At 41.1% G+C, this 12538-nt stretch overlaps 1 protein-coding gene across 1 annotated transcript in view; it reads right to left on the bottom strand.

Annotated features, from left to right (window-relative positions):
• ANK3 (ankyrin 3) overlaps positions 1-11861 on the bottom strand; it is a 679804-nt gene extending 667943 nt beyond the window's left edge. The window contains exon 1 of the mRNA XM_053207647.1: positions 11516-11861. Coding sequence (XP_053063622.1) covers positions 11516-11572 — 57 coding nt within the window. The 5' untranslated portion in view covers positions 11573-11861. The remainder of the gene's footprint in view (positions 1-11515) is intronic.
• Between the last annotated feature and the right edge of the window lie 677 nt (positions 11862-12538).

The raw sequence follows: 12538 nt of genomic DNA on the forward strand, positions 1-12538 counted from the left end.
TGATTTTGTTTACCTAATCTGTTGCTTCTAATGGCTACAGACAATTCCATGATGCATACACTCCCTCTCCCAGCAGTGGTCCCCAGTTACCTCCCATTCCCCCTACCGCTAATAACACAGCAGCGAATAACCTTGGACACATTCTTTGGGGACTGGTGTCCACCTGTAGGAATTAAATTGTTAAGAGTAAATAACTAGATAATTTGCTTAAGTAATGCCAGATGCTTTCCAGAAGGACTGCCTCTAAGCTCCCACCAGCAGCACGCAAGCTTTCTTATTTATTGCCCCCTTCCCTCGTTTGCTTTGCCACTTGTTAGTTCCATAAAGATCAGGAACAAGTACACCTCTGAACCTTGTCTTTCTTTCTCCTAAAATGAGACTATTTGCTCCAACTGCCTTATATGGTTGTTGACATACAAATTAAAAAAAATAACATGAAAGTTATTTTAAAATATAAACAGCTGTTTACAAATGTCAGCAATTATAGTCCTTTTTAAAAAAAATTATAGTTCTTGTTCTTACTCTAATTCCTAATTATCCTGCTCCCCACCCTCTAGCCTGTCCTGCCAAATAGGAGGGGATAAGCAAATAAACCTGAAGCTTGGAAAATGAAATTTTCTCTTAGATACCTAAACACTGAGGGAGACTAAAACCATATACACAAAATGCTTTTTCTTCTTTATTTACTCATCTATGCATTCATTTAATCAAATATTTTATTAAGGGCTTTGTCCTTACACTCCACCAGTACTAAAATATAAACATTTATATAGCAAATAGGCACACATGAGCTAATTTTCCATCTATGCCTTGAATTTTGTACGTAAATTTTATTCCTAGATGTGAACACTTCAAAGATGGTGGCTTCTAGGGGCGACTGGGTGGCTCAGTCGGTTAAGTACCAACTTCAGCTCACTTCATGATCTCACAGTTTGTGAGTTCTAGCCCTGTGAGTTCGAGCCCATGTGGAGTTCTGTACTGACAGCTCGGAGACTGGAGCCTGCTTTGGATTCTGTGTCTCCCTCATTCTCTGCTCCTTCCCCACCCATGCTCTGTCTCTCTGTCAAAAATAAGTAAACATTAAAAAAATTTTTTTTTAAAAATGATGGCTTCTGATATCATAGAATAACACTTCCTATTTACTGAGCACCTACTATATCAACATGCCATGTGTATTTCCTCAACCACTTAGAACAATCTTGCAAGGTGGATGTTATTACTATAATTCCTCATAGAAGGAAACAGACACAGTTAAGTGACTTGTCCAATAGAGCAATTAAATGGAAGAGCTGGAACATCTCAGTACGTTTATCTAAAGTCCTCTTCCCACTCTACCTCATTTCCTCTTAAAAGATATGTTCAAAGGAGGCACCTGGGTGCTTCAATGGGTTGAGCATCTGACTTCAGCTCAGGTCATGCTCTCACAGTTTGTAAGTTTGAGCCCCGCATGGGGCTCTCTGCTATCAGCACAGAGCCTGCTTCAGATCCTCTGTCTCCCTCTCTCTCTGCCCCTCCCTCCTCTCAAAAATAAATAAACATTTAAAAGATATGTTCAAAGGCATCCTTAGTAGAGAGACTACTGAAGCAGTTATAAGGATATGAACAAAATACCACAGAAATTACAAAAATGCAGACGCAGTTTAACAATAAACACTACCATTTATTCAATATTTATTATGTACCAAGTGCTTTGTGTGCATTACTTGTAATCTTTATAAAAAATATTGTAGGGGTGCCTGGGTGGCTCAGTCGGTTAAGCATCCGACTTCGGCTCAGGTCGTGATCTCACGGTTCATGGATTCAAGCCCCGTGTTGGGCTCTGTGCTGACAGCTGAGAGCCTGGAGCCTGTTTTGGATTCTGTGTCTCCCTATCTCTGCCCCTCCCCTGCTCATGCTCAGTCTCTATCTCTCGAGAATAAACATTAAAATATATATATATATATATACACACACACACATATATATGTATATACATAGTAAAGGAGGTGTCTTCAACTATTTCAAAGGTGTAGAAACTGAGATTTGTCTTACCAAGGTCACGCAGTTGCTAACTAGTAAAATACAGGCGAAAACACAGGTCTTACTTAACTCCAAAACCATGGTTTTTTTTGTTTTTGGGTTTTTTTTTTTAACCATAAGTGAGCACTTCTTAGAGGGTAATAAATATTCTAAAATCAGATTGTGGCAATGATTTTCCAACTCTGTAAATATATTAAGATTTATTGACATGTACACAGTAAGTGGGTGAATTTTATGTATATAAATTATATCTCAATAAAACTATTAAACTTATAGTTTACAAGCTTGTAAAGTCTTACTTAACATCAATTTTTTCTCAATATCCATCTTTCTTCCATTGTTAAAATCCTATTTTTCAAAAATTCTCATATTAAGCACATGCCAAAGGAATAATTTCTCCATGGGTTTTCCCCTCCCCTCCCATTCTGATCTGAGATCATTCATTCTCTACAGATATGAAGAAAGACGTGAGTTGTTTCTTGTACGGTCAATCATATATGACCTTTCAACTCTACAATCCTAATGCTAGTTATTTAACCTCATTCACACATACACAAAAAGGTTGGGGGGGATATATATGTCAACAAAAAGATATATACGAAAATGTTTATAGCAGTTTTATCCATAATAGACAAAAGCTGAAGACAATTCAAATGATGAATGGATGAACAATTTGTGGTACATTCTATACACTGAAATGCTACTCAGCAATAAAATGGAATAATCTACTAATACTGACAACAGCATGAAAATATAACAGCAAAAAAAAACATTATACTAGGGAAAGAAGCCAGGTACAAAAACAAACAAAAAACATATAGGCAAAATGAATCCATGGCGAAAGAAATCAGAACAGTATTTGCCAGAGGATTGCAGAGAATTTAATTGAGAAAGAACACAAGCAAACATAAGATGATAAATATTTTGTCATGGTTGGAGTATAATATTTGTACACTTAACTATACATTTAATATCGTGAATTTTATATCACAAATTATAAATTGTAAATCTCAAATTGTAAATTGTATCTCAATAAATGCGATTAATAAACATGCACACTCACCAACACATACACAAGCGGAAGAAAAATCTATTAGGCTTAATTTGACTTCCAAAGAAACAAGGTCTTAAAAGTCATGTTTCACCACTCTAACATCTAATAATCTAGTTATAAACCTCAGTTCTCTCATTTCTAACTTAGATATCTGAGGATCTATTTGGTATTTATTTTATTCTCAGTGGAAAACAGAGAGCTGATCAACCATTCTCAGTATAAGAGTCCTTCCTTTACTTAAAAATTCATTTAATACAGCTTAAAGTCCAGAACTGTGATGCCTCCAGCTTTGCTTTTCTTTTTCAACATTACTTTGGCTATTTGGGGTCTTTTCTGGTTCCATGGTACTGGCACAAAAACAGATATGTAGATCAATGGAACAGAATAGAGAACCCAGAAATGGACCCACAAATGCATGGCCAACTAATCTTCAACAAAGCATGAAAGAGTATCCAATGGAAAAAAGACAGTCTTTTCAGCAAATGGTGCTGGGAAAACTGGATGGCGACATGTAGGAGAATGAAGCTGGACCACTTTCCTATGCCATACACAAAAATAAACTCAAAATGGATGAAAGGCCTAAATGTGAGACAAGAAGTCACCAAAATCCTCGAAGAGAACACAAGAAGCAACCTCTTTGACCTCAGCTGAAGCAACTTCTTACAAGACATGTCTCCGAAGGCAAGGGAAATAAAAGCAAAAATAAACTATTGGGCCCTCATCAAAATAAAAAGCTTCTGGAGTGAAGGAAAGAATCAACAAAACTAAAATGCAACCGACAGAATGGGAGATGTTTCCAAATGACATATTGGATAAATGGTTAGTATCCAAAATCTGTACTGAATTTCTCAAAGTCAACACCCAAAAAACAGTTTTCTTCAGTGAAGAAATGGGCAGAAGACATGAATAGCCATTTTTCCAAAGAAGGCATCCAGATCGTTAACAGACACATGAAAAGGTGCTCAACGTCACTCATCATCAGAGAAATACAGATCAAAACCACGAGACACCACATCAGACCTGTCAGAATGGCTAAAATGAACAACTCAAGAAAAAACAGACATTGGCGAGGTGCAAAGAAAGGGAAACCCTTTTACATTGTTGGTGGGAATGAAAACTGGTGCAGCCACTCTGGGAAAGACTATGGAGGTTCCTTAAAAATTAAAAATAGAACTACCCTAAGATCCAGCAATTGCACTACAAGGTATTTATCCAAAGGATACAAAAATGCTGATTCGAAGGGGCACAGGTACCCCAATCTTTATAGCAGCATTATCAACAATAGCCAAATTATGGAAAGAGCCCAAATGTCCATCAACTGATGAATGGATAAAGAAGATGTGGCATGTACACACACACACACACACACACACACACACACACACACACACACACAATGGAATACTACTCAACAATCAAAAAGAATGAAATCTTGCCATTTGCAACAACGTGGATGGTAGTAGATTATATTATGCTAAGCGAAATAAGTCCGTCAGAGAAAGACAAATATCATATGATTTCATTCATATATAGAATTTAAGAAATACAATAGATGAACATGGGGGAAGGGAAGGAAAAATTAAGATTTTTTCTTAAAAAAATCCTCCCTTAGGAGGGAGGCAAACCGTAACAGGCTCTTAAACACAGAGAACAAACTGAGGGTTGCTGGAAGGGAGGTAGGTAGGGGGAAGGGTTAAATGGGTGATGGGCATTAAGGAAGTTACTTTTTGGAATGAGCACTGGGTGTTATATGTAAATGATGAATCACTGGGTTCTACTCCTGAAACCAATACTACACAGTAAGTTAACTAACTTGAATTTAAATAAATAAATAAATAAATAAATAAATAAATAAATAAATAAATAAATAACAATTTTTTTAATTCATTTAAGTGGCCAGCTACACTAAGACATCATGAAGAGTAAAAACTAGCTCTTATTTATCCATGTATCCCCATATGTGCTTTGTCTGGTAAGTGCCAAATATACAGTAAACAAATCATTGATTCAACCAAAAAATTTCAGTGCCTTTTACCATATGTAACTGGTGTGCTGCAGCTGGCTAATGCCAGCTTGCCAGTCACTTGTGCACATGTCTTCCCAACTCCATGTTTACCTCCCACTGGCAGCTTGAAATCAGTCATGGTGGAAGTATTCTATATTATAATTTTTAAGAAATATATATTTGGTCTTTGACCCTGTTTCTTGGCATGAAACTCCAAAACCCTTATAATTTCCTAAGTGATGAGAGGAGTAAAAGTATCTTGTTACGTTACAAGGTGACTTTTAGAAAACTCCTAAGGACAGGGACTGATTGCCGGTAGAGTTGACTATGGGATCAGAGGGTTGGGACTTTCAATCCCACACACTAACCTCCAGGGATGGGAAAGGTACTACAAGTTGAATCAATCACCAATGGCCAATGACTTACTCAATCCTGCCTGTGTAATGAGGCCTCCATTCAAACCCAAAAGGAGGGGGTACCAAGAGCTTCAAGGATGGTGAACACATGGAGATACTGTAAGAGTGGCATTCAGAGAGAGAGCATGGAAGCTCTGAGCCTTCTTCCCACAGCCTGCCCTATGCATGTCTCCCATCTGGCTGTTCCTGAGTTACATCCTGATACCAGTAATCCAGTAAATAAAATGTTTTTCCAAGTTCTGTGAGCTGCTCTAGCAAGTTAATCAAACCCAAAGAGGGGGTTATGAGACCCTCACGTTTATAGCCAGTTGGTCAGAAGCACAGTTGATAACTCGGGCTTAAACTGATATGGGAGGTAGTAGTGCAGTGGGTAGCCTTTAACCTGTGGGATCTGATGCTACATCTGGGCAGACAATGTGGGAAATTAGTTGAATGGTAGGACACCCTACTGCATTGCTTGTTTGCATAGGGGAAACCCCACTCCCCACACACGTCAGAATTGGCGACCAGAATTCTTATATTTACATCCCAGAAATGGACAAACGCTATAAATAAGGGCCTTTTTTTTTTTTTTTTTGAGAGGCAGTTTACCAGTATACCACTGATTACCTCTCAAATTGAAGGAAGAATGGGCGGAAAGGAGGGAGGGAGGAAGGAAGAAAAGAAGGAAGGAAGGGAGGAAACCTAAAGGACCCACAGAGTCCAAGCAGCTATCCCAACTGCTTTCCACCTACATATGAAGTATTCCTCTTCTTTTATACTCCATTCAAATCCCTTGTCCTTGGTGAGTGTTCAATTATCAGCCCAAACTCACTGAGATAATCTATTTTCTCCCTGGAACTATTAAATGCCTTATGCTGCAAGATATCATCAATTGCAAAAAAGCACTATTTCTTTAAAATCTGATTTTCTGAGAAAAATAAATCATTTAAAATAAACAATATATAATAAACTTAAAAGCTGTCAACATTCAGGCAATTATCTTAACATCAGGAATGCCAAAATATGAGGGGGAAATGCTTCCGAGAAACAAGGAAATATGTCACTTTATTACTAATTATCTACACCTCTCTCTTAGCATTTAATTTTTTTTTTTTAAATCATAGACTAATTGAGCTGGACTACAGCTTAGAAACCATTTATTCCAGCTCTCTTTCCAGGAGAGAAAGCAAAGCCAAAGAGGTGATAAGATTCTGAGGTCACAGTGCTAGTTAGCTGGATTATGGGGACTCCATTCCTGGCTTCCTGGTTGCATCATCATTGCTCTGCCCATTGCTCAAGCAGACAGGAGTTCCAATCCAGTTTCGGCCCTTACCAAATTACAACTTGCACAGCCTTTCTGTGAAACTATGAAAGCTCAGTTTCTTTGTGTAGAAAATGGGGTGAGGTAATAAACCCTACCCTAATGTTTGCGCTAAGGTATACAGTATCCACCATGAGAGGCACAAGAAATCATGGCTGCTATTATTAAAGATGCATATGTCTTCTCCATCCAATTGGATTACAAAAAAATTTTTTTATGTGTAAGCACATTTATTTGCAGCACTGTGTATTGAGGTCAAAAAACTGGAAGCAAGGTAAATGTTTATTAGTAAATAAATTATGGCCTATCCACACTGTGGATATTAGACAGCCATTAACAAGAAAAAGTTAGAGCACCTTTCCATATAGTTCTCTGTGGCTTTTTACACATTTCTATTCTGCAGCATTTTTTCAGTGCGAAACTAGGAAATGTAAAGTCTCTCCATTCCTGATGCCATCCTAAAACTCTTAGGTGCTTTTGTCTACATTTCCCCTTCTTGATTATACACTAAAGCCCAAACTAAAATCAGGCACATGGCACATGATTAAATCAAAAATCTATGCATGGAAAAATTTCCAGTACTGGCTCTGTGTAGGTCTTGGCCTATGCAAATGTAAATAAGTTGGATTATGAACTTCTTGAGAGTAAAAACCAAGACTGTGCAACACAGAGTGCTTTTCACTTGATAGGAGCTCCAAAGTATTGTTCAAATGGCTAAATCTGTTCCTGAATCTGAATGCCAGATCCTTTTCATCATTTATTCTATCATTCATTCGACAAACATTCACTGAAGGCCTACTGTGTGTCAAGCCCTATGTTCGATGCTAACGAGCAAAGCTGCAGTCACAGAACTGCTTTTTGCCAAGGTTCCACATAAAATGTCATGACATGAACAAAGGGGAGAACAGTAGCAGACTCTTGCATGGCAGACTATTGGCATGAAGTCTTCACATTACCCAGAGAACTGCACAGGGCAAGAATGCAGTCGGTGCTAGAGGGACAAAATAGCTACTAATGAATCACTGTAGCTATCTCTAAAACACTTTAGGAAACAGCCTTTCCAATTCAGCAACACACAATTCTTTATTCTACAATGGCATTTCAATTAACTTCAATTCTGCCTCTTTCATCAACCAGGCCTCTTCTGAATATTCATGCCCTACCCAGAAAACAAAATGCATGCTAGGGCCAATTTTTCAATATTTCTCTTTCTAACTCCAAACGCTAGTTCACTTAATCTCTGCTTATTAGTAATATACATTATGAAGTACTAAAGACAGTTTTTCCCAAAAAAATACTACCATCTACTTAGATCTGAAAGCACATGACTTTCATGTACCTGCTTTCTTCCTGCCCAATATAAGATACTTGCTAATCAATCCATATGGGACTTTCCCAAAGAGGAAATTCAGGAGTAATTTCTATAAAACATGGAAGAATCGATTCTATTTTGGTGCCATTTATCTCACTCCAAACAGGAACCTGATTGGTTCCTGGAAATATCTTTGTCCTTTTGAATATAAATCCATTGGAAGATATGGGAGACACAAATCAATTGGAAGATAAATCTGTTTGAAAGTCTGCCCACTTTCAAACACACTGAGACAAGTGTCCAGGAGTACTTCAACCGTGACTATAGATTTTGAAGATGTTACCACATCCTTTAAGGTCCAGTCAGAAAAAAAAACATACTCAGAGACTGCACTTAACTTTGTAGGAACTTTCAATTTATAACTAACCAGTTGGGCTTCTAGTACTTAAAAAAAAAAAAGTCTTGTAGGTAAAAATAATAATAAATTTAATTTTGTTTTATTTTTTAAGTTTACTTATTTATTTTGAGAGCCAGAGACAGTGTGAGTAGGGGAGGGGCAGAGAGAGAGAATCCCAAGCAGCTCCACACTGTCAGCGCAGAGCCTGATGTGGAGCTTGAACTCACAAAACCGTGAGATCATGACCTGAGTTGAAACCGAGAGTCAGACGCTTAACCAACTGAGCCACGCAGGCGCCCCAATAAATAAAAATTTTTAATTAAAAGTAATAATAATAAGATTTTTAAATGTCTAAAAGAAAGTAGGTAATATCAAATTAATCTTAAAAATTATATCATGGATAGAAGGCAATTTAAAAAATGTAAGCTGTTTTCACAAATTTAAACTGTTGACAGAGCATGAAATGAAAAATCAAAATTAAATGGCCCTATTCCAGATACTTTTATTGTTCCGGCATTAACCCAACACCTCCCTGGCATTCACATTGTAAGATCCAAGGGTAGAGTTATATGAACAGACCCGTCAATATATACATGGAAAGGTTACTTCAGATCTGATTAGATTATTAGTAACCTTGATCTTCTCAGAAGGGTAGACTTTAGTAACTTTGGAGACAGTGTAGCAAGGCTAAACATTTCAATTAAAATTTATTAACTCATAAACACTCGGGTATAAAAGTGTCAGGTTAATTGGTATCATTAATTTCAAGTATTTAGTTTATTCAAAAAAGTAAAAATGCCACTTGCATAGGCTAGAATTTCACAGGCTCTCTAATTTGGATTATACTGATTTCCTATAATTATAGTAACACATTCTACAAAAAAATTTGAAACAAACAAGTTACTAATCAGAAATCAAGCTAAGAACAACCCTGAGAGTCCAGAGAAATTATATTATTTTCAATTACCAAAATATTAATCTAGAATTAAGCAGACTCACTTGCTCCATTAACACCGTAGAAGGAAAAAAACTTTTTTAAATACTGAATAAAGGAAAACCACAGTCCTAACGTAACCACCACCACAAAAATGCAAACAAATTCAGAATCCACAGTGTTTCCTTGGATTCCAAAACACCCTGACTGGTCTTTACATTGTCTGAAGGACATTGAGCCACATTCTCTGCTATGGAGCCTAACATATCACTGTGTAGATTACAAAACAGATATTTATTTATGCTTTAACAAAAAGAACACTGAGAACCATCATAAATGGTTCATCATTGACTTAACTACAGCTCAGATTCACAACTCACTTATTCATCCTCCACTGATCTGAGAACTAAGAGAAATGGGCCCTCTAGATATTAGTAGCTGTGTTGAGATGCTCAAGAGATTGTTTTATTTTCAGTTTTCATTTCAGAGCTGTGATTTTAATTTTACACCCACTTTCAATATTGAAAATCTGCTGCCTTCAAGATGCTCCCAATTGAGCCCAGGTCAGCAGATTATAAGGATGCCAGAACTGCTAAGGCAGCAATCCGTGTCCACTCTGAGACCGTCTCCCTCCAATTTTCCTACTCCAGCCTATCTGCGTGGCCTACCCTCCTGGAATAAGGTCTGGTTACAACCTTAGGATGACTCCCAAACGTGCGTTTAAATGGAAAGTGGTCTCTTCCAAAATTAGACAAGCCACACTTAATTTTCAAACAAGCAAAATTAAAATTCAGAATCAAATTAGCAATAGAAACCACCTATTAACTTTGACAAGACTCAAGAGTCTTCTTTTGAAGACGTCCCCTTGATTCCCTGAGGATTTTGGCAACTAAAGGAGACGTGACAAGGGCTAGAAGATTTGTATGTTTCAAGCGAAATTCTACGTAATCTGAAACTAAGTAAACTATTGCCTTCAAGGCTACTCACACATACCTCATTTTTTTTTAAGGTGGTAGTTCTCATTTTTCTAAAATAGATCTTGCATGCACATGGTTAAAAAAGAAAAAGGTCCCCAAAGGTACGTGAAATTAAGTCCCCCTTCCCCCCTCCCCGGGTCCTCCCCAAAGACAACTACTGTTTCTCGAGGCCACTTCCGTCGGCACTCTATGAACGTGAAAACATACGCAAGTGTTTTAAACCAATTATCCTATATTATACACCCAATGGCAGCTGCAAAATTGCCGCTGAACGCCTCTGGGCTAAAAGGTGGCAATCCGCTCGGGAGTGTGGGGTGGGAGGAAGGAGACTTATCTGGAAGCTATGCTTTTGCACATCACGCACCCGGTTTTTACCTCGTGTTTCACCTGCATGCCTATGGCAGGCGGTCGAAGATTAGAGGAGGAGGTAATCCCACCCCAAGCCATCCCCAGGCACTGCCACTACATCCGTACAGGTCTGCCTTTCATCTATGTCCCAACCTTTAGGTATATTTTGTTTTCTTACTGGGTTAAAACGAAGTATCTTGACTCACCTTAAAAAAAAAAAAAAAAAAAAAAGGCAGACTAATTCTGAAGGTAACTTTCAGCACCAGGTGATTTCCTGCCGGCCAAACCCGCAATCTACTTCGGTCTTGTCCCTACGAAGGGCTCAGCCTGGCACGGAGTTGGAAGGGCGAGCCCAGACCAGAAAAGCCCAGAGACTGGAAGCCCAAGAGATGAGCGCGTCCCGAGCCCTGGGCCGCGCTTTTCTAAGCGGCAAACGTTTCGAAGCAGAAGCCCGAGACCCTCGGGCCCTCCTCTGTCCTTCCCGGGGATGCTCGAGCGCCGGGGCACACCAGCACTGCTCACGCCTCCGCCCCGGGCCGCGGCTTCAGTTCGGCGCTGCCAGAACCCCACGACCCGCGGGGATCCGCTCCCCCTCCGCTCGCCTGGCCGGGGCCGCCCGGCGCACCCCGGAGCGCAGGAGTCCAGGCAGCCCCCGGCGCCCCGCGGCCCCCGCCGCCCCCGGCCCCCGGCCGCCCGCGCGCCCCCGCCGCGAAGGAAGCCACAGGTAGGGGGGGGCGGGGCGGCGCTCACCTGCGCAGGAGGGGTGCTCTCGGCCCCGGCCGGAGAGGAGGAGGTGGAGGAGGCCATGTTGCCGAGCTGCGGCAGCCGCTCCTTACAGGAACTCCGCTCTCCGCTCCCCGCCCCGCTCCTCCTGACCCCAAAAGCGGGACTTCTGGGGAGAAAGTTCGGCTGCGGCTCGGCAACGCCACGCGCGGCCCCGCGGCGCCCGCCCCGCGGCTGTCTCCTCCCCCTGCCGTGTCCGCAGCGCCCGCCAGGTGCCCGCCCGGGCCGGTGTGCGGGGGGCGGGCCTCGCCTCAGGTAGGGGCGCGGCGGAGGGCCGAGCCCGCGCCCCGCTGGCCGCCCGGCCGGGGCGAGCATGCCCAGTCGGCGGGCGCTCGGGGGGGGGGGGGTCGGAGCGGCCGCGGGCGCGGAGCGGGGGCTGTGGGGTGGGGGGCCTTACCTGGGGAGGAGGGGAGCCGAGGTAGCTCCGGGAAGGGAGGGAGGGCAAGTCCTGGTTCCCGCGGGCTGCTGAATACAGTTCCCCTAGTCACGTCCATTGTAACAAAATAGTAATAAAAGTCTCTGATTCTTTGATTAATTGGTGCTTATTGAAGCTCAGGTGAGTAAAATCATTGAGCAATGCTGCTTTTGCTTTTTTATTATCAATCTATAGCATATAACCCATACAGAAGCCGTGTCTGCCAGGCAGACAGCTTCAAAACAGTGTCCACAGCCTCCCGTCCTCCCCTCCGGGGTTCCGGCAGCACACAGAATGCTTCGGCTACTTGTCCAGTTAAAAAATAAAATTCCAGAGCCGTCCGGGATAGGTAGGCGCTGAGCCTGATCTAGCAAAGAAATAGGGGACAGGACCTCTGAGTGGCTTTGTTTCTAGAGGCTTAAATAACCAGGCTTGCAGAGCTCCTGTCCTGGACCAGGCTGAGGGACAGTTGGATTATTCAGGAGGCTTCCCCCCACAACATTTATTATTCAGATTCAGATCGGGGTGTGAAGCAATGTCTCTCAAAGGGGGAGAGCCTGTCACTGGAGTCAGGG

This window comes from Acinonyx jubatus, chromosome D2 (assembly GCF_027475565.1).
Source record: "Acinonyx jubatus isolate Ajub_Pintada_27869175 chromosome D2, VMU_Ajub_asm_v1.0, whole genome shotgun sequence".
Classification (NCBI taxonomy): Eukaryota; Metazoa; Chordata; class Mammalia; order Carnivora; family Felidae; genus Acinonyx; species Acinonyx jubatus.